A 24,000-nucleotide genomic window follows, 5' to 3' on the forward strand; every position below is an offset into this window, starting at 1 on the left:
CATCATCATCATCATCATCATCATCATCATCACACATTCACCATACCATCATCATCATCATCATTCATCATCATATATATATCATCTATCATATTATTATTATTATTATTATTATTATTATTATTATTATTATTATTATTATTATTATTATTATTATATTATTATTATTATTATTATTATTATTATTATTATTATTATTATTATCATCATCTTTATAATTATCATTAATATAATTATTATAATCATATTTAGAATGATAAGTATTCTCATTATTCTAGTTCAAGTTCAACGTCTTTATCTGCAAAAGGTGAATTACCCATCACTGCAGATTTTATACAATTATGTGGTGACTTTCTCCACTATTGTGTTATTGAGTTAAAAGATGAATGTTTAATAGTTGACCAAATTTGTTGTTGTTAATATCTAGGATTTCTGGTGGGAGAGTGTTCCATTCCTCGATGGTTCTTGGAAAGAAACTGTTTTTATATTTGTTGGTTCTGTGTGTTGGGGTTGTGAACTACTGCTATGATAATTTTTTGTGGATATACAGTGTTGTTTTGTGAATTACTGCTTGGTTGGAATGTACTGTTCTGTGTAGAAGTTGGAGGCGGTATTATTATTATTATTATTATTATTATTATTATTATTATTATTATTATTATTATTATTATTATTATTATTATTATTATTATTATTAGTATTATTTATCATCATTATTATTACTATTATTATTATCATTATCATTACCATCATCATAATCGTCATCATCATCATCCTCATCATTATTAGAGCTACGGTATAAAACGATAGCTTCATTGTAGATTTTCATGTTCATTAAAGGGAGCAAAATCCGCACAAAATTGTGAAAAAATATATTACGTATAATAAAACTGTTCATACTTATTTACTTATTTATCTGTTTTAATTCATATTTTAAAATTCGTTTGTACATCAGCCAATATCAGCATAGAATGGGCAACTTATCCAATTTGATTGTTTTCATTCCGCTAATGATAGATAAAAATGCCAATCTTGTGTAAATAAAACGAATTCCCATTTCACGTGGCGAATTCCATCGCGTAAAGAATAATAAATGTTGGTTTGGATTCAATTTTAAGTTATCAGTGAACGATGATTAATACATGAATTAAAAGGATAAAATAGAAGGAATGTGAATCAACCGAATGATAATACGACCAAAATAAAACGCAGAAACAGTTGGGAAAAAGGAAAATGTAAACACTTATGATTCATCATCATATTTCCACGAATCTATCATACACTATGTGCTTCACAGTATTTCATTTATTATCAAGAATTAAGGTCACCTATTCCGTGTCCTTTCAGTGCCAGTATTGCGCCCTTGACTCGGAAGGTACAGAGTTCGAGTCCCGCTCTGATCAGTGAATAGTCAGAGTCCTTGGAATAAGCTCTTTACTCACATTCCCTAACGGTAATAATGTGTAAAATGAGTGCCTGACAGTAAACAGAGTTATTTCAGTCCGAAAAAAATGTAATATCGCCTAACAGGCGTCATGTCTCGTCCTACATATCATTAAGTGTTGCTGTTGGCTAGGGACCCCCTGTAAAGCACTTTGAGCACGTTTAGTGTTGTGGATATTGGCCTATATGCTTAACTTTTGTATGATATTCGTCAATGCCTGTAGGTAGGTAGGTGCTCATTCACAGCCGAATGGAGAGAAAAAGTGCGTGTGTAACACATTTCTCAGGGCTACAGCGTTGGACCAGAATTTTTCTATCATTGTCACCAGTCCAGTCATTGTCCATGCTCGTGGCTTAACATTGTAAAAAGTTGAAGCACCGCAAAAATTGGAAGAAAAATAAAAACACGTAAAAAATCGCTTGCGTCAAATTTCTCCCCTTTTACAAGATAAGCGACTGTATTGTAACGGCTTATAGCTTCTTCCTGAAATTTTCACCACAAAAAAAACTTGAAAAGTTACGAATAACTATGCAAAATCTAGATGCTTATATCATTTCTAGTTTTTAAGCTATTTGAATTATTTATTTTTTTCACTTAAAAAGCTTGAGCATTTTCGAGCTAAAGGTGTTCAATGCGCCTTCCAACAGCAACGCTTAACCTGTAAGACAAGACATGACGCCTGTAAATGAGATATTACACTTTTTTATTTTACATAGACAGCGCTGTTAATGGTCAGGCACTTATTTCACACCTGTATACGGTGAGAGAAAGTGAGTAAAGAGCTTCTTGCAAGGACTCGACTTAGCGCCGTTCAGAGCGGAATTCGAACCAGAACCTTCAGGTCCGAAGACGAGTACCATAGCACAAGACCGCAAAGCCGCACTTAGATTATTCATCACCTAGATTGCTGCCTAACTCTGAAATAACTAAATCATTTCGAATATTTTGGCCAGAAAAATCGTCCTTCAAGTCCCGATCGATTAATATCACCCTTGAGGCCTTATCTTGTCCAAAAAAAACTTTCAAACTTGGGACTTCAATTGAAGTTCAATGTTTGATAGTTTATTTAACAAGATAAGGGTCATTTTAATCGGTCAATTTTTGAAGGACGAGATTTTTTGCCATATTTTAAATACGTGTTTTTCAAGAGTACAGCAGTTAACTGGTTAAATGGCCTCATCATTCCATAAAATGTATTGATTTTCGAAGAGCGTGGTGAAAAAATAGCCCCACATTTTTTTTTGGATAAACAATGCTGCCCGATTAACGTAGCATTTTTTTCCTGTAATATTTTTTAACTAATTTTTTTATTGGTGTTCAAATTTAGGAATACCAGAAGTGCCCCCCCCCCCCCTTCCCAACCCCCATCGTTGTTTTCCATCAATTCATTAATTTGATTTTACTAAACAAAAGAAACAAGATACAAAAAAAAAACAAACAAAAAAACACTTATGGCGTCTCTACAATAGGACTACTGTTTATGGTGAATATGTTAGTCTTTTCAGTTTTCCCGTTTGTTATTTTATAGATAGTACGAAATTGACGTCACTCAGCTCTATGTTCTTGTTTTTAGCCAGCCATTTTTATCAGTAGTTCTCACTAAATTGTATCAATCAGGCTAAAACGTTTAAGGTAACACATAGTTTTGTGTGTTGGTATGTTATAGATGCTGTGCGCTTGGCTAAGAAACTCGCAACATTGTCATCCGGTAATATAAAGACCAACACACAAAACTATGTGTAACCTTGAACGTTTATAGTCTGGTTGCTACCGTTTAGTGATAATTACTCATAAAGATGGATGGCGAAGAGATAAATAATAATAACAAAGACCCGAGTGACGTCGACTTCGTTCTATCTATATCCTGCTGGCGGATTATTGTGAGTAAAATATCTAAAACGCAGAACATCAATATATTTATTGGCATCAATGATAGATTCTTATTTTTTTTAACGCCATTTTCAGAATTGTTGGATTGTTGCTATAATGAGTTCTGTTTGAGTGTGGAGTTTCGGGGAAAATTCTGAAAATGCCAGGTAAGGACAGAGTTAAACGAAGAAAGTAATTTTGGCAGATATGAAGAAAAGATGATTAGCCATTGGAAGATATCATTGCTGACTTACCTTTTTAACTCGAGGCGTCTTTGCCGTTCTCAGTCCATGGGTGGTCAAGTCAACGATAAGGACATTGAGAAAACTAGACAATGTGATAAGAATCATGTTGAGGCAGTAATATGTACCTGGGAATAAAATATTATTGAGACGACATTAGGCACACTATAACCCCATAGAAAATGTTATTTTTAAAGGGTGTATTTATTGATATAGCCTAAGTCGAATTCGCTTTGATGTAGTGGTTTGGAAAAGACAACGGAGAGCAAAAGAAGCAGAAATATCTACTACCGTACTCTGGCCAGAAAACTCGACCTCCAAATATCGATCGATTAAATGACTCTCAACATTTCAAAAACACTGAAACCTGGGACTTTACTGAACTTGACGGGGTTTTTTTTTTTGATCAGCTCTAAAACGGTTATTAAAGAAGTCGGCAACATAAAGACTAAATTACTTTGACTTTCAAAAGGCAATAGCTAACTCGGCATCAATATTTATGGAGATCTTTAAGTGTAGGCGATCTTGCACCGTAATTTTAAGATTTTCCACGCCGAGTGGTTTTATATGTTTATGTTCATTATCTCCGAGTATGACGATTTTTGTTGATTTTACAGGAGAGCTAAAAGGGGTCCTTCTCGAAATTAAGCTAGGCGTAAAAAAAATATCCTCTATAAAAATTTCGGTTTTTTACGTCTACTTATCAGTCTACAGTAATTGTGCTCCCTAGAGGGACATTAAAATTTATCATTACAATCATCAATCAATTTTCACATCTGCCATTCAGGAAATCAGATTGCTTTCATATCAAGGGAGATGATATCATGATTAAAATTCATACCCGTCAGAGGAATATCTACCGTGCTCCTTGACAAGAAGGGGCAGTTATTCTAAGTTTTGACAATTCTTAGCCAAGGCTCATTGCTCATAACATTTTTCAACAGATTGGTTAAAAGTTGCTGTTCTCGTGGTCATCAGCATAGCAGGACTTATCTGCCGGCCCCACATTTATTGGGCCGTCGATTAAAATAACTCAAAAATTGTCCAAATGTCTCAAACACCCAGCTTATAAGAACTCTTGGGTTAGAGAAATTTGACAATTCGAGGGTTACATAACCGATTGACATTCAAATTAAAAACGTTATAACCAAAATAGAAAATAAAACGTTTTGACTGATTACGACAGTCAATTGAGATAGCAAGGTTTTGGTGCAGATGAATTGAACATATTGGGGATTTGAGCAAATACTGTCGTTGAAACGTGGTTGAGTCCATTGCTGAATTACTGGCACATCAAGCTGTTTTGAGATGTGTTACTACTAGTGGCTTGGGACTCTTTGTAAAGTGCTTTGAGCATAACCAGAATATATTGCTTACACAAAAGCTCAAGTTGTTTAAAATATAGAATTGATAAAAATTAAATACATTTTTTTAGGGCGCAAAATTATACAGTTCCACTACGCATAACGACCATCAGAAGTCTTTGTTTGTATCTTCGGCACAGAAAGGGCAAACATTTCATACAACACAACTCGCCTTCTTGAATACTTATGTGTACTCGTATACGCCTTCTTAGATCGTTAATATCACAAATTGTCGGGTACTAATACCAAATGAAATTATTTTTGAGTTAGAAGGCTTTACCCGGGACGGTAAACAACGAATTTTTGTTTCGTTATCTCAGTCACTCATTTAGTAACTAACCAAGCTAAATATTCTTAACTGACGGCTGTCCATGTTTCAAACAACAGCTCAAAAATGGCTCGGCTTTTAACTAAATTCCTTATCTTTTTTGAGTAGAAGATTAAATTGTATTTTATTTTAGGAAGGCACGGTTACCTTATAACAATGAGAGAATGCATACATCAAATGAACATTATTCCTTTGAATTTAAAAATTGGTAATATAGGATTCTTACACTTTTGTTATTAGGAATTCCGGGCGAGCTTGCGAGTGCGAATTGGGAACAAAGTTCGAATTCCAAAACGCAAGAGTGTAAGAAATCGTTTATTCTACCTCCCCCCCCCCCCCCCCCCCCTTCCTCCCTCCAAACCAATCCCGTTTTCGTCATCTTTGAATAAATGGTCAAAATACTAATAAGTTACTTCTTTATTAAGAATCCGATTTTCGTGAAATTTAATACTTGATATTCTGACGTCACAAATTGTTATTGTAAACTTCATATCATTACGCGTTATTATTTTATGGTGAGGCATAGAATAATATCATTTTGTGTGGACGTAAATGAAGTTGTGGTCTATAGTGGTTTGACACAAGGTTTTAGATCTGTAAATCCATAATATACAAGTCCTGATACTGGCGGCGCAAAATCGAATCGTTTGGAAAAGGCTCTTTACCCACGCTTTTCTCACCATATTAAAATGTTAAATGAGTACTTGAATGCTAAAAGCATTGTCCAAGATGTGGGATAAAATATAACAGTACTATATTGTCTCGTCTTATATTTCAAATATTGATGTTCGCTTAGTACAACGATTGTCTTTGTTAAGCGCTTTGAGCACATTTTGTGGATATTCTGAAAATTAAAACCTCTTGTTTTTATGACCATTGAGTTTTGATATGTTCATAACATGAATTAGAGGAACATTGAGGCGCAAAACAGCGCAATAGAAAAATCAACTGTCACAGTCTCAACAGAATTAGATGCAATATTAGTAAAATTGGATTATTTCTCACGTCTCCTCATTCACCAAGTAGCGATTGAGTGTATACCAGATCTGGCAAAAATTACTCTGAAAAGACTCGTGTCCTAGTAGTAGTGTTATAAGAATTTGGTTTAGTCATTTTCACGGTTCAGAAACTAGGATGAATTTCAGCACCATGTACTTGAAGACTACATACAAATGACTGATACTTTCTGTGTAATAATAGTTCAAGACAGTTTCTGAATTGTTCAGAGTAGTTGTATCTTTTTTTAATAAAAATTAAATTCAATTCACTTTATTCATCCCATAGGGTAAATTTGTCTCGAGGGTCTATCCCAAGGGAAGACTGGAATAATCCAGGCGTCAGCCGCAGTGCAGCGCCGCAAATTGAGCTAGGGCTAGGTTACTTGTTCAAGCCACACAGCGCAGCGGCAGGTGTTTGAACTCGGTACCTTTCGGGTACGAAGCAAAGCCCGTACCGCTTAGCCACGCGTGCCATCCTTCAACAAACCTTTGCCAGGCCATGCGTGTGGCCAGTGATGTCAGAATTAACAGAGTGAAACAGTAGCATGCTGCTGCCAAACCATTCGACTGATGTCATCCCAAAGTTTGCTTATCGATTGAAAAAGGGTATGGGCTCGAATCGTAAACAACAGGACCTCTTCATTTAATGATGGGTATGGTGATAGGGACGATGTCTATATATATGCTGTGAGTCGATAAATATCTTTGTGACGGGTGGCAAGCACAGTAGAAAAGGTCACCAAAAAAAAAGATTTTATAAATTGGGTCAACGTAAGTAGGCTAGTGCTTTTCTCTTTGCACGAGTAACAATAGGGCACATACCTACAGGAAGTCGAATTTTGTGAGGTAATACTAATTATGTGTTATGTAACGATGAAATAGTCATAAATATGAAACTTTAGTTCTCTTTATTTGCTTTATAGAGGAGAAAGGATTTTTATTGCCGTTTTCTTGAGAAATACAGTTTTGAATTTGTGGCAAGAAGTTTGTCCTCGAATTATCGGTAAATTAAGGAAATCACAGGTTTGAGATTTTTTCACAACTTGAGGATCATTTTAATCCATCAATATTTGAATGAAACATTTTCTAACCAAAAACTTTTAATGGGGTTTTCTTTGGAGTACGGCAAAGATTTCTTCATGAAATAAAAAAGAACTATAATGTAATATTCCCATTACCTTTAACGTAAAACTGACCTTTCGGCATTTTTTGAGCCCCCAAATATACCAGGTGGAGACGTCAGTCACATTTACAATCACAGCTCTTATAAATCGATGTATTAAATGAATATTGAATAATTTTGGGTGGTCTCAAATTATCTGAGTGATATGGTGATGTTCCATTAATGTATACACATTTACCTGGTAAAATGGAACAACAATCTTGCCACTTTAATGACTGAAGCGACTGCTTCAATGTACCCAACCACACAACCATGTGTTTCTACATTAGGTCTTGGCATTTTCAATAACTGTTGTAAAGCGCTTTGAGCACGTTTAGTGGATATTGCTCTATATATAAAAGCTTTAAAAAAGCTCAAAATAAATTATTTCAGATGAGGATTGTCAGTTGAAAGGAGTCTAGAAATACAGCACATGCAAATCTTTTCACCCCTGACGTGGGTTACGAAAAGTTAAAACAGCACGGGAAATTCATAGAAAAAAAGTGAGGTAAAAACATTATTCTTAAAGATAATAATACAATTAAGTTATTATTACATCAAAGAATGCTCAGCAAAACAGCTTTATGCTTGTAATGCTAGGTTTCAAATAAACATGCGAGGACAATTTTAATGTGTATCATTTCTTTTGATGGCGAGTATATAAAATTTGAAAGCCCGGTTGTTCAGTTATTTAGGCACTCATCGTCTAAAATGCAATTGGACTTGGTTTGAAGCCGATCAAGGTCATTGTTTTCTTGTCCTTTTATCCACCCGGAAGTATTTCGATAATTGGGTTTTAATTGAAAATGACGATTATAATAAAATAATCGTTATTATTATTATTATTATTATTATTATTATTATTATTATTATTATTATTATTATTATTATTATTATTAAAGGCTCTTTTGGGAAAGGCCGAGAGTTCTATTCAAAACAAAGTAACAAAACAATTTTAGCTTCCTTTCCAAGCAACAAATTTTGTAATACACGTCAGCTTCGTTTGCGTAATAGCTTTAAAGATAACTGTTTAATATAATAGGAAATTAATTACCTTTGCCTATTTAGACACACGACAAATTGCGAAAGTAACGGGTTGATTTCTACGTAAGACTTACCAAGCAAGGGCATTCGTGAGGTCCCCGGGGGCAAATTCTTCTCCAGAAGCCTCAGGAGAATAAAGAAAGCAATGAAAACAGCCAGACCTGTAGCAGATAAGAAAAGATATAATGAGATAGAGTGTAATCGGGTACAATGAACTGATTTATACTACCGTCTGGATTGAACAGAGAGGGCTTTAAAGTTGCCAAACCCATTGACTTCTCCCACTGCTTTTGATTTCGTTTCATTTTAAAGAGTGTATCAAATTGATCATCTAAACAACTTAACACTCGAGGAGTTATCTAATTAATACTAAGCATCCATGCCAAATAGCCATAATATTGCATTATAAAAAGCGTGCCAGGTTGGTTGCATAACGCTGCACAACTGATATTATTTTCTCTGCAGTACGAACAAATCAATTTTACGCCAATATTCACTAACTCAACCCTAACACCGACAATATCCGTAGATTACCCAGGTTACTCTTATCCCATGCCTATTTATTACATTTTTTATGAGACAAATTATAGGCGCAGTATCAAAGCTAATGTCTTTAGTTTTTGAATGTTAATGATAGTTGAATATAACTATCTATGCACATACTCAAGTTAATACATTTTTTTCCAATTATGAAAAGTAGCAAAACTCTAGGATTGAGTGAGTTAATATGCAATCTTTAACTAGTTAAAGACATGATGTATCTAAACATTTGGCCTGAAAACTCGTCCTTTAAATATCGATCGATCTTAATGACCCTCGTCTTGGCGAAAACTCTCAAACCTGAGACTTCCCAGGTTTGAGACTTTTGCAGGGATGCGGGTCATTTAAATCGATCGATATTTGAAGGAAGAGTTTTCTGACCAAATTTTTAAATACATGTTTTCATGAGTACGGCAGTTAGGAGGTTAATGAGTCCTTGAGAAGGGGGAGCTAATATATCATGATTATTATAGTGTTAAATGGACAGTGACAGAGGACTGTGACTTTAACCTATTACCTACGAACTGTAGAAAAATGGTCAAATCCGGAACCATACAATGAGCACTTTTCTTATTCAGATCCAATTATTGTCTGATTGACTCGGTGGACAGAGAGGTCAAAACAATACGCTTCAACAGTCGTAACGTCACTTCCCTCGTAATGACGCATGGTAACTTAGTAACTGGTTCTAAACTATCGGAAAAATGGCGGACGCCCTTTGAAATATTTCTCCGACGAGCATAAAAGTGAATCCAGAAGAAATAAAATCATTATAAATCTGATCATGTTTTCACTTTTACACATTCTGATCACATGACATATGAAAAGTTCTAGCCAGCATGAAGAATAAAAAGAACCGATTTTCTTTGTTTAGAACCACGATGGCCGCCGTTGCTGGGCGACGTGACATCAGACTACTGAATCCAATTACAATGAAAAACGAATGCTTTACCTAATACCATTCATATTATGCTTTATTTTGCATAAATAAAAGCTGTCGGATTAGATTTCAATTTGAAGTGAAGATCAGAAAACATTCAAACTGTGACGCAGAGGTGCCAGGCACTATTATTGAGCTATTTACCACCATGATGCAGAAACAGCATTCCTTAAGCGCCATTGTTATAGAGTTAAACGGAAAGTAACAATTGCTTGTCACCATTTAGACAGGAGACTGGTAAATCACAAAGTAGGTCACGTCAGATCCAACAGATCCTGCTACCTAATCATTGCTTGCTGGACAGAAGTGGGGGGGGGGGGGGTTCAGAAAAAAATTCGATTGCACTGTGCTTTACGAACCGACTATCGTGACACACTGAAAGTGAAAGGTCTTTGGTTAATTTCACAAAAACACCGTGGTCTTGTTTTATGAATTAGCCTTCTTTTAAAATGAAATTGCTGTTTTTCTCACATTCTTAGGTAAAGAGGTTATTTTTTTCAATTCGAAGCGGACTAATGGTCTTGAGACTATGTCGTGGTCTTATGGGATAGTAATCGCCTTCAGGTCGGAAGGTCTTGGGTTCGAGTCCCGCTCTGAGCGGCGCATAGTTGACTCCTTGGAACTGACTCTTCACGCACATTCTCTCACCGTACTCAGGAGTAGAATGAGTACCTGGCCGTTAACAGCGTTTCATCTGTAGAAAAGAAAAACCCTGTAATATCGCATGACAGGCGCCATGACTTGTCTTACCTGTTAAGTGTTGCTGTTGGATTGGGACCCTTTGTAAAGCGCGTTCAGCACGATAAGAGAATATTGCCCTCTATAAAATCTCAAGTTATTATTATATTCTCGTCCACCTCAGGTCGGCTAGTTTTAAGACAAATAAAAGACGCCATTATGATGGTTTGAAAGAACACATTTTTTCGTAAACAATACTATTTGCAATTAGTATAATAATATAGGTGATTGCCCTGGAAAGATCTGATGAAAATCTGGTGTTTACTCAAGGCCCTGTAGTCATTGATTTGTCGTTTTTATGTTTCATTTTGGCCATATTCCATATAGAATATAATGTTAATTAATACGCGTGATCATGCCAACGAAGTGCAATAAATTTCAGAATAAGACAAAAGCACCAGTTCAGTCCGACCTGTTGCTTTTATATAATGCTATATAAAATATCCCGAGAGCAAAATTATATTCCTTATGTAACGTAGTCTAACTCTTTAACTTGAGCTATCAATTGGCAATTAATTACCATGTCAATGTTAGTGCCTGCCGTTTGCAAGTTTATGTTTCTATGTTTGCATATTACTTCCTCCTCGTCGTGTTCCTATAGTGTCGGAGAATGGCTGACTGATTTATAACAAACAGAAAGATAATGACTTTTGGAAGTCACTGCTGGTCAATATTATCCACTGTTTGGCATTATTAAATAGCTATTTACCCAAATAGTCTAGACTGAATTCGCATGAAGTTAGAACGATGTCGGGGCAAAATGATTAATAATAGTCTGGTGGGGGAAACATAAAAAAAAATATTTCAAAGCAACAAGAGTAGCAAACTACATTGCAATTTGAACGATACAAATCAATCTAGTGACAATTTGCCATCTATCTGCACTTAGTAACTCTGATATTATACTAAGATATTATTGCATTGTTCACCAGAAAACGGTACCTTTAATTTCATGGTTTGAAAATAACAAGTAGGGTAAAAATTTGATATTATAGTTATCAATCATATCTCCTAGCTAACGAGATGGCGCTTAGCCAAAATTTATAACTTTTTTATATACATTAACATATAGATATCAGCTCTTTCTTCATTATTCAAATTTTAATAGCGCAGCACCGAAGTAATAGAAAATGTCTCTGATTGGATAAGTATCAGCACCTTTGAGGGCTTCTTGCTCATTTTATAATACACCCGTACGTGTGATCAATGATTCTCTCAAATGGGCACTGTGTCGGGTGTAGCCTAGTGCTTATGTTTATAGGTTTAACGTGTAAATATTGTAATGGAATAAATGCCCAGTTTTATGAGAATGGGTTTTACTTTTTTTTTTTTAACCTCTCCTTACCACCCATAAGAAAATCGTCACATTCGTTACGATTCCAACCAGCACTTTTATCATTCAGATATATTTTGTAAATCACACAATTTAAAGAAAAATGTTTTGTTATAGCTATAAAAACGTGACACCGTGTTGTAGAGTTCATTTTGCTGATCAACATTATGCATTGAATGTATTTGTGGCTTTTCTGTTTGAATAAGAAAAAAAAATTGTGCTGGTTGGGTGTGAAGTCTTGGGGAAAATTCTGTAAATGGCTGGTAAGGAAAGGGTTAAACCCAATATTTTGACATTCTGATTTTAAAACTAACTATTCATCTAGTTCAGTTCAACATAATACCAAAATGGCACGGTGGGTCACATACTTTGACCACACAATGAAATAAACCAAATGTTTCACATTCGTTTCACGAATTCATCGGCACAAGTTAGCGATCTACTTGGAAATTTAGACATCCTGAAGATCGAAGCCTCTTTGCGTTAAAACTCTGTTCGCCAATTTAATGTCAAAGACAGCTGTCGCACAAAAACATTAAAGGGTCAGTTCAATAAGAAGCGGTAAGGAAATCGACAGCTAATCACATTATTTCGGGAAAGTAATTAGACCTATGTGATTTGGTGGAAGTGCTCACGTGATCCTGGATGAAACATCAATAGGGAACAAAGGTGTGATGTCAAAAAATGGGTTCCTATCTTATTGGAAGTGTAAAACCGCTCTTCCGGAGGACTGAATGCATACCTTGTGTAATTGATCTTCTGGTTTCAGAGTGATTGTATCTTATTTTCAAGTCTAAATGTATGCTGGTCGTCAATAAAGATCAACCATCCTCGCTCTTTTACGTCACGTCATCCTAAGAATCTGCCTATACATCCTGCTACTAAAATAGTTATGCCACCTTATGACCAAATGTGTAACCTATTAATCATTAATCCTCCGAAGGACCGGTTCGCAGGATTTTTGAACCGGAAGAGTAGAAGGTGTGACGTCACGATTTCTCTACCCTTTCGACCCACTTCCTTGTGTTAACTCAAGTCATTCGGAATCAAATATGTAACATACATTTGAATAATGTATGCAGTTCAGGCATCATGAATTAAATAGAGGAATTGTCATTACTAGGTTTTTACCGCTTTTTAAGGCACTTTCTAAAACTTTACCCCACTTTCAATGTCTCACGTATTTATAGAATTCCGGCTTCCTGTGCACTGTGGAACTTTTAACATTCTAAAGAATTATTTTCTTTTATTTCATATTTTTACATCTGTCGTTCATATTTTTTCATCTATGAACTTGAGGTATAATATAGCGTAGTATGCACGTAATGTGCTCAAATCGCGTTACATAAAATCCCAAGCCAACAGCAACCCTTAGCAGCTAGGATAAGGTATGACACCTGCAAGCCAATATCACAAGCTTTCTTTTTGACAGAAACAATGCTATAACCGTCCATGTAACCATTTAACATCTAAGTAAGATGGGACAATGTGAGCAAAGAGCATTTTGATACTGTTTGTGGACAATTAAAAATGGGATCCCTGTTAATAAAAAACAAACGTTGAACTTATATGTACAGTGCAATATCCACTCAATGTTCTCAAAACACTGTACAGTATGTCCCGGGGCAACAGGAATACTTACCATGTAATGCCATTCTTGACGTTTGCAAGGCATTATTAGCAAGTTAGCTATTACGTTCCCTAAACCTAAACGATTGACTAACGACGAGGAAGAAAACCATGATCTGACTTCAGTCGTCGCCAAACGACGACTGGTGCGCAAATTCAATTCGCGCACCGGGCATCGTGTGACAACGTCTGAGGACAGATCCTGGTTTTCTTTCTCGTCGTTGGTCGATCGTTTAGGTTCAATGAACGTAATCGTTAATTTGCTATTACAACAAAATTGTCAGAGAATGTGAGTAACAAGCCTTTTCCAATGATGTCAACATTGCGAGCGAGATTCGGCCCAGGGACATACAGATGGCGTGTGGCATAACACCACAAAAGCCGTACAAAGTACCAACAGCAATAGTTGAGTAATATAGACAAAACAAAGAATAGTAAATCTAGTTGCTTTTGTTGAGTGGAGTGTACGTGACACTAAAAATGAATCCATAAAGTGTCACCGGAGATGTGTGTATATATATATATATATATATATATATATATATATATATATATATTATAATATATAATATATATATATATACATATATATATGAATATAAATATACATATATACACAGATATATACATATATACATATATGAGATGATACATATTATATATATAAACACACACATATATATATATATATATATATATATATATATATATATATATGTGTGTGTGTGTGTGTATATATATATATAATATGTATCATCTCATTGGTTACGATACAACCAGCATCTTTAATAGTCAAACTCTTTTTGTCCATCAATAATTTTGAAGATATTTCTTTTGCTACTGTAGTATTTGTTGAGCGCTCTACCATTATCATTGCTCACTGTGGAATACCTAATGATTCCGTGCTTGTTATTACCTTCTAGTTCTTCAGTATAATATAGCATTGAGAAAGTATAATATATATATTTAGACATCTCCGTTGACACTTTTTAGATTAATTTTCGAAGCCACTAGCCTCCACTCGCAGAAAACAACTAGAGTTATTGTTCTTTATTTAGTCTGTACATAGAACAAAATTGACGTAACTCAGTTCTTTGTTATTGTTTTTAGCCCGCCATTTTTATGATTACTTCTCGCTAAATTCTATCAATCAGATTATAACGTTCGATGATAAAGATAGTTTTTTTTTTTTGTGTTGGTACGTCATATTAGATCCGGCAAGCAATGTTGTTATTTTCTTCAGTATCAATATTACATTATCCTCAATGTTGGTATTTTGTGTGTCTTTGTGATTTTATTACATTCACCCTCTGTAGGTCTTATGTGAGTCTCGCTTGCAAACTTGAGTCCTTGGTAAAGGCTCTTTAGTCACATTCTCTTACCATTAGATCGTAATAAGTCCTTGTAGGAGTCATGTCTTGCCTTACATGTTAAGTATTCCTGTTGCCTCGGAACACATTGTAAAGCATTTGGAGAACATCTAATGGATGTGGCTATCTATATACGCTCAAGAAGTTATCAATTCTCAAAACGTTGGCCGTTGTTTATTCACCAACACGGCTTATAATATGTTGACAATCTTATCAGTTGTGCGTAATAAAATTCCCTTTATTCATCCCCAAGGGGAAATTTGTCTTTAGGGTCTATTCCAAGGGAAGGCTGAAATAACCCAGGCGTCAGCCGCAGTGCTGCGCCACAACGTGAGTTAGAGCGTGGTGACTTGCTCGAGACCACACAAGGAGGCGAGAAGTCGAACTCGGTACCTTTGTGGGTTCGAAGCAAAGACCGTACCGCTTAACCACGCTGCCCCATAAGGGCCGGATAAATAAAAAAACAAATTACAAGAGAAAAACATCCCAAATAATCAGCTTTTACTTGACCGGGGAAGTTAGTAAAGTGTAGAAGAAGGCTGAATTTTATGGAAGATTTGCGACCCAACACGTCCATCCGGTATTATGTTGTTGGAAAATGAATTTCAAGCTAAAGTAACAAGAAATATGGCATTTCCCTTTTTAGCTCATTAGGAACGTGTATTCTTTAGTAGCTTTTGTTGTCGTTGTTGTTGTTGCTATTGTTGTTGCTGTTGTTGTTGTCGTTGTTGGAATAACTTTCATATTTCTGGCCATAAATTCAATTTTTCCATTTAACCGTACCCGACATTATACCGATTTGAGGCGAAGAGTCTCATTTTTTTTCACTTTTTACACTTTATTATTTTTTAATATTGTTTTTCCTCTCTGCTCTGTTAAAAATTGTTTCCTACTCTTTTTTTCAGATTTTCATCTTGTACCAGTGTCTGCTCCCAATTTTTTTTACAAAAAGAAAGTTTAATATGACAAAATTTGTGCGAGTGTGTGGTCTTGTGGTGTGACACCCGCTTTCGGATCGGAAGGTCCTGGGTTCGAGCCTCCCTCAGCGCGCAGTTGAGTCACATTCTCTCACCGTACTCAGGTATAAAATGAATATATGGCCGTTATCAGCGTCGTCTCTGCCTGAAAAAAATGTAATATCCCCTAACAGGCGTCATGTCTCCTTCTACATTTTACGTAATGCCGTTTGTCAGAGACCCTTTGTAAAGCGCCTTGAGCACGTGTAGTGGATATTGCTCGATATACTAAGTTCAATTTTTTTTAAGTTGCTGGAGAAAATCGCAGATTGGCCATCAAGTAGAAGAATCTTGTGAATTCGACATCTCGTAAAATCTCTCCGACGATTTCCCAGACAAGGGAGTGAAGTACGTATGTAGTGACGTGAAGTGATGCTATACTTGAGATGACTTTCCTGTCTCATACATAGCATGGACATTCTAGGTTCCAATCCTTGTTTTTGCCTACATCGAGAAAACGATATGTCGGAGATCTGGCTTCCTTGCGGCTTTCACCAGACCTCGTCATACGTCATCCCGTGCCCACGAAATTTCCTGGGGAGGCATGGCCCAAGAAGACTCAGGCCAGCCAGTAAATTCAATATTATGCTAATTTGACTTTTCTGTCGCTTTGTATTTTTCAACAGGGTGAGGCTGCTAATGATTGAATTAAAATTAAAATTAAATTGAGCTTTTGTATAGCGCAATATCCACTAAATGTGCTCAAAGCGCTTTACAAGGGGTCCTTGGTCAACAGCAACATTTAATATGTAGGACGGGACGTGCCGCCTGTTAGGCGATATTACAGTTTTTCGGACAAAGACAACGCTGTTAACGGCCAGGTACTCATTTTACACCTGAGTACGGTGAGAGAATGTGAGTAAAGAGCCTTTTCCAAGGACTCAACTATGCGCCGAGCGCGAGGCTCGAACCTAAGACCATCCGATCCGAAAGCGAGTGTCATACCACTAGACCACATAGCCATATAAGAATCATAGAATGATTCTTATATTATTTGTAACCGGTATCATGTTGGGTTGGTCTAGATGTTAAAATTGAATTTACAGTCACGCTTATGAGGCTTGGGTTCAGTACCTCTGTGAAAAAAATATAGGTGTTAAAATCGTCCCAACTATCGGACAACCTTTGTGATGTAATGGTAGGAAGCACGACTGACCGGTAATCAGAAGGTCTGAGGTTCGATCCCTGAGATCAATTTATAATGGCTTTTTTTTTCTTCTATTTTTCTTTCTACTTTGTCTGACTATTTCATACATAATTTTTAGATCTTCAAGTTTATTTGTTTTATTGGAGACAATAGATATAGTTGCTTAAAGTGACAAAAAATAAAATATCATATTTCAGGCAACGTTGCTCAGACGTACGATTTTTGCTTTGTACCAAAAAGGTACCGAGTTTGAATACCCACTGCGCTGTGTGGCTTTGAGCAAGTCACCTCGCCCTAATTCAGTTTGCGGCGCTGCACTGCGGCTGACGTCTGGGATATTCCACTCTTCCCCTGGATTAGACCCTAGAGACAAATTTCCCCTATAGGATGAATAAAGGGAATTTCATTTTTCATTTCATTTCAAAATCACTTGTTAACATCAGGGACATCCCGACAGAAGATCGATTTGAGGCGATGTATCCCATTTCTTTTTAGTTTACCCCCTCCTTACCACCCATAGGAAAAAAGTCACATTTGTTACGATGCAGCCAACATTATTGTCATTCAAATTTATTTTGTACATCATATTTGAACAAAAATGTTTGCTATAGTTAAAGTATGGTAACACTGTGTTCAAGAGCTCGTTTAGCAGAAAAAAAATATTGAGCTATAGCAAGAACTAAGAGATTTTGTGTTTGGGTGAAATAAATCTATTTTGTGAAGTTTTGGGGAAAACCGGAATATGGCCGGTAAGAAGATAGTTAAATCCATCAGCCAATAACTCTACAGATATATTTTTCTTACCTAACTGCATCTTGGCTGGGGATTCTGGTGGGATCCAAAAAAGAATAAGGGTGATGGAAGTGAGAAGAATGCATGGGATGATGAGGATGTAGTTATAAAATGTAGGTCTCCTCCTGAACACCAGATGATACTCCATCAGCACGTAAAACTCGCCAGGACAACAAGAGTACGTCATCACATGACGATACGCCGGGCAGTCGATTATGGACCTTTAAATGGATAAAACAATGTTAAGATTGTATTAAGTCGATACTACTAGTACTATTATTATTATTATTATTATTATTATTATTATTATTATTATTATTATTATTATTATTATTCTTATTCTTATTGTTATTATTATTATTATTATTATTATTATTATTATTATTATTATTATTATTGTTATTATTATTGTTATTATTATTATTATTATTATTATTATTGTTGTTGTTGTTGTTATTATTATTATTATTATTATTATTATTGTTTATTATTATTATTATTATTATTATTATTATTATTATTATTATTGTTATTATTATTATTATTATTATTATTATTAGTGGTTGTAGTAGTAGTAGTAGTAGTAGTAGTAGTAGTAGTAGTAGTAGTAGTAGTAGTAGTAGGAGTAGTAGGAGTAGTAGTAGTAGTAGTAGGAGTAGTAGTAGTAGTAGTAGTAGTAGTAGTAGTAGTAGTAGTAGTAGTAGTAGTAGTAGTAGTAGTAGTAGTAGTAGGAGTAGGTAGTAGTAGTAGTAGTAGTAGTAGTAGTAGTAGTAGTAGTAGTAGGAGTAGTAAAAATAATAATAATAATAATAATACACATTTATATAGCGCTCATTCTCGTGTAAAACACAAGCTCTGGGCACTTTACAATATAAATATCAATTTTAAGTGAAAAAATAAAAAAATAAAATAATAACAACAATAACAATTCATAGCCAAATCAAGGATTCATATAGAGTCAAGAAAAACAAATACAGTAAAAATGTGTCTTGAGATTCTTTTTAAAAGTAGGTAAAGACTTGCACTCCCTCAGACCACGTGGTAGTTCATTCCAAATCTTGGGGCCGAAACAAGCAAACGATCTATCACCAAATTTTGTTCTTGATCTTTTTTCCGAAATTTTCGTTTGGTCATTACATGATCTTAAAGTGTAATTTTCAAATTTACACATGACCACGTGATCTGTGAGATATGCCGGTGCTATACCAGCCAAACACTTATAAACAAGACACGCTGCTTTGTAATATGTGCGCTTTTCAATGGGCAACCAGTGGAGAGAGGCCAACAAAGGGGTTGCATGATCAAATTTTTTTTTGCCAAAAACTAATCTTGCTGCACTGTTTTGCAGTAGTTGCAATTGTTTAATAGAAGCCTGAGGCAAGTTGACAAGCAGCGAGTTACAATAGTCTAGTTTCGAAAAAATGAGGGAAACAACCAATGTTTTACATGTTCCAATTGCAATATACTGACGGATCGAACTGATTTTCTTCAATTGAAAGTATAAAGATTTACAGAGAGCAGAAATGTGAGCTGACATTTTCATTTCTGAATCAAAATAGACACCCAAATTTTTCACAGTCTTTGAAACTTTGATCTTTTCACCCCCAATCAACACCTCAAGACCATCATTCACCTTCAACTGCCCTCTATTTCCCACAATCATCACTTCTGTTTTTGACTCATTCATTTTCAACTTGTTTGCATCCATCCACTCTTTCACATCCGTCACACATTCTTCCACACGTTTCACAATATTTTCGAGATTTTTAGTTTTATCAGTAGCATAAAGTTGCGTATCATCTGCATAGAGATGATAGCGCAGCCCATGACCAGTGATGACATTAGATAATGGAGAAGTATACAAAACAAAAAGAATTGGACCCAAAACAGAGCCTTGAGGAACACCAAAAGACAATGTATGTTGACGAGAAAGTTTATCTAAAATCATAACCTGTTGCTTTCTGCCATCTAAATAAGATTCAAACCACTGCAAGACAGTCCCAGACAAGCCAAAGGTTATATTAAGTCGTTTAATGAGAATACCGTGATCAATAGTATCAAACGCCGCCGAAAGGTCTAACAATGTCAGAAGAGAAACAGAACCTTTATCTAAAACATCAAGCAAATCACTCGCAACACAGCACAGAGCAGTTTCTGTGCTGTGGTAAGAACGATAAGCTGACTGAAATTTTTCCCATAGATTGTTTTCATGGAGATGTTGTGAAAGACGTCTGAGTACAACTTTTTCAAGGATTTTAGAAAGAAATGGCAGATTTGAGACGGGACGGTAGTTACTAAGGTCATTTACATTGAGATTTTGCTTTTTTATGAGAGGCTTTACAATTGCATGTTTATAGATATCTGGGACTTGTCCTGAGATAAGTGACTGATTTATAATATAAGTTATGCAAGGTAACAATTCAGGAAGACATAATTTCAAAATATTAGTTGGTAAAGGATCTAAATCACATGACTTCGAGGAAGATGAAAAAATTATTTTAGAAATTTCTTCTTCAGTTGTTTCTTTAAAACAAGAGAATCCCTGTGAACCCGAAAAAGGGTGGAAATTTATATCTTCATTTTGCACGAGGTCCAAATTGTTCCGAATTTTCGATATTTTTCCCGAAAAGAAATCTGAAAATGCATCCGGCTGCTTTTCTACCGGGATATTAGTGGGTAGACACATGCCCTTTTCTTCCCCTAAAAGTTCCTTTGAAACAGAGAAAAATTCCTTAGTGTCCCTCACTGATGACAGTTTTGTGTTATAATAGTTTCTTTTTGCTCTTTTGCAGGTGGTTTTATACTTATGCTTTTTTGCTATATATATCAGCCGGTCAATCTCAAGGCCCGATTTTCTCCACGATGCCTCTGCATTCCTTTTTTCCCTTTTGGCAGTTTTTTCACTCTGGTTAAACCACGGAGACGGTTTCCTGGAATTTATTATTCTAGTTGTGTTTGGCGCATGCCTGTCGATGACGTTGCGCAGTACCTCGTCTGTTTTCTGTGCTGATGGTATATCCATTCTTCCTAGTTCCTCTGACAGATTGTTTTTGAAGGAACTAATGTCTATTTTCTTGGTATCCCTAGACACTATCTTGACTTTCTTTGCTTTCTCTTTGATGCATTTGAGAGTTGCCAGAATCAGATTGTGGTCTGAAATTTCTTTTTTGATATTTTTAATTGTAATAGTAGTAGTAGTAGTAGTAGTAGTAGTAGTAGTAGTAGTAGGAGGAGGAGGAGGAGGAGTAGTAGTAGTAGTAGTAGTAGTAGTAGTAGTAGTAGTAGTAGTAGGAGGAGGAGGAGGAGGAGTAGTAGTAGTAGTAGTAGTAGTAGTAGTAGTAGTAGGAGTGGTGGTGGTGGTGGTGGTGGTAATAGTAGTACTATCATTGTTGTTGTTATGATCATTGTCATCATTACTATTATTATTATCAACGGATCAATATTATGTAAGATACGTATAAATGCTGTGCGCTTGACTAAGAGACGCATAACATTGCCATCCGGAAATATAACGGACCAATTCTCAAAACAATGTGAAACCTTGAACGTTTATAGTCTGGTTAATACAGTTTAGTGAGAAGTACTCATAAACAGTAACAAAGACCCGAGTGACGTCAACTTCGTTCTATCTACATATATGAATAACACTGTGACAAAATATCATTTTCCTTACTCTTCTACACAAAAAATACACCAATTTCAATGTTATTTTGAAGACTTCCGAACGGTATAGTTTTTCGTCATTTTCTCTGGGTTCAATAATGAAAATTAATCCTAAAACCAAAGGTGCTACACCAAAAGACTGTCTGAAATCGCTTTTCAAAATGTTGAAAAAGTGTGGACAAAGCAAGAACCATATTATTCCCATATTGTCGCCGGTTTGAGATGCCATCCCTGTTTGTATGCATTCTCTATTTTTTGGATCACTTGTCATCATTGGACCCAAAGGAAAAGATGAAAGCTAGATTACAATTGTAATTCTTTGAAAATCGTAATACTGGTGCTGTGTTAAGACATTATGAAAGCGACCGTTTGGCAAAATATAAAAATCTGAATGTAGTGTTATGAAACAGTGCCAGACAAAGCAAGAAAGAAAAATACCCAAAAAAAATTAATCCGAAAAATCAGTAAAGCAGGAGATCTGAGGTTCGATCCCCCGGTCGAGGAAGACTAATTTTTTGGAATGGTTTTTCTTCTTTCGTATTTCTCGTTTTGTCTGGCAATGTTTCATACACACTTTTTCGGATCTTTTGCTTACATCAGCGCCTGCTCCCTAATGTGTGTCACTTCAATCGTTTGGTACATAGTCATAAGCTCTCTATCCGTTTTATAATGTCGGCCTGCATTCAGTTCAGTCTTTTTTTCAGACCCTTTTACTCAAGAATATTCTGAACATTATAAATGCATATTATCTGTCATTGCGTTATTTCAATGGTCTAAGTAACATAATTCATTTTTATAAATAATACTGTTTATGGACTTATACCTCATGTTACGCTAGGACAGAGTTGCTCTCATATGTGTTTAGCTAATTGATTTCAGTTACAGCTTAATAAGTTATTAATAATGAAGTCCATTGTTTAAAATATTATTTGTGCTTACAAATATCAGGGTGGCATGCCCTGGAGAAGGATGCACTCTGTGTTCCTTACTTCCATATTTGAGTTATATTATACTGTTCTTCTTCTTTGAATGTTGTTGCGAGATATCTGCATATACTCTAACTAATGCTATAAATTGTTCTCTCACATTTATTAATCACTTAACGCTTCTGAGTTGAGTGATTTAATAATATTAATCTGGTGTCCCGTCGAACACACAACAAATACAATCAGACATTTACAACCCAAGTCTTCCAAACTCACCAAGCGTTACTTTCTACATATTCCGTTAGATCCACCCAGCTTTTGCCGTAGTAGAATTGGACATCCACAAGATTACCTGGGTAGCCCCAGGACCCGAACACCAGAGTACAGTTTTGGACATCATAGGGAAAGTGATACACGTCAATAGGACAAGATGATCGGTAGACAACTTGAGGGACGTTATAAACATATCCAGTGGAATTAATGATGCACAAGGCGTCTCTGTGTTCCTTCAGTCGTAAATCGGCGCTGTTGGAAAGAAAATATTGTTTTTTTTAAAACACTGTCAGTCTTACACGTAATCTATGGGCATAATAATAATAATAATAATAATAATAATAATAATAATAATAATAATGATAATGATAATAATAATAATAATAATAATAATAATAATAATAATAATAATAATAATAATAATAATAATAATAATAATAATAATAATAATAAAAATAATAATAATAATAATAATAATAATAATAATAATAATAATAATAATAATAATAATAATAATAATAATAATAATATCTGGCATCTATATCGCGCATTGTCATCACTGTGTGTTTCTAAATGCACGTTACAAATAAATTTACAAAACTTTATACCACAATGACATCGTATCAATACCATGAAAATGTAACTGTAAAAAGGAAGTACTTTAACTATGATTTAAAACTATCAATAGATTTTACTTCTCTTATCCTTCTGGGCATATCATTCCACACAAGGGGCCAAGTGTGGGCAAAGGAACGCCGGTATTAAATTTATGATTAAATTATTTCTAAGAGTAAGCTTCGTTTTGCCGAGGATCGTAAATTCCTATTTGGTACATATATTTCTAACATGCTTTTAATGAATATTAGTGAAGGAATGTTGTGCGGCTAGGTAGGTTCGAGTCCCGGTCTTGGCGGCGCATAGGTAGAGTCCTTGGAAATGGCTCTTTATTCACATTCTATGATCGTATTCAGGTGCAAAGTGAGTAACCTGCCCGTTATTATTATTAATATTATTATTATTATTATTATTATTATTATTATTATTATTATTATTATTATTATATTATTATTATTATATTATTATTATTATCAATATTATTATCATCATCATCATCATCATCATTATCATCATCATTATTATTATTATTATTTTATTATCATCATTGTTATTATTATTATTATT

At 35.1% G+C, this 24,000-nt stretch overlaps 1 protein-coding gene across 5 annotated transcripts in view; it reads right to left on the reverse strand.

Annotated features, from left to right (window-relative positions):
• The window catches only part of LOC144973158 (neuronal acetylcholine receptor subunit alpha-5-like), a 162,373-nt gene that overhangs the window by 27,715 nt on the left and 110,658 nt on the right, over positions 1–24,000 (reverse strand). For all 5 annotated transcript variants that reach the window (XM_078915272.1, XM_078915275.1, XM_078915273.1 and 2 more), the window contains 4 exons: positions 22,822–23,070; positions 17,969–18,177; positions 8,526–8,612; positions 3,568–3,683 (listed from right to left, as the gene is read on the reverse strand). In XM_078915272.1, the coding sequence (XP_078771398.1) occupies positions 3,568–3,683; positions 8,526–8,612; positions 17,969–18,177; positions 22,822–23,070 (661 nt within the window). The remainder of the gene's footprint in view (positions 1–3,567; positions 3,684–8,525; positions 8,613–17,968; positions 18,178–22,821; positions 23,071–24,000) is intronic.

The sequence above is a fragment of the Berghia stephanieae genome, chromosome 5, assembly GCF_034508935.2.
Source record: "Berghia stephanieae isolate SIO BIC M18660-M18661 chromosome 5, UCSD_Bste_1.3, whole genome shotgun sequence".
NCBI classification, from domain to species: domain Eukaryota; kingdom Metazoa; phylum Mollusca; class Gastropoda; order Nudibranchia; family Aeolidiidae; genus Berghia; species Berghia stephanieae.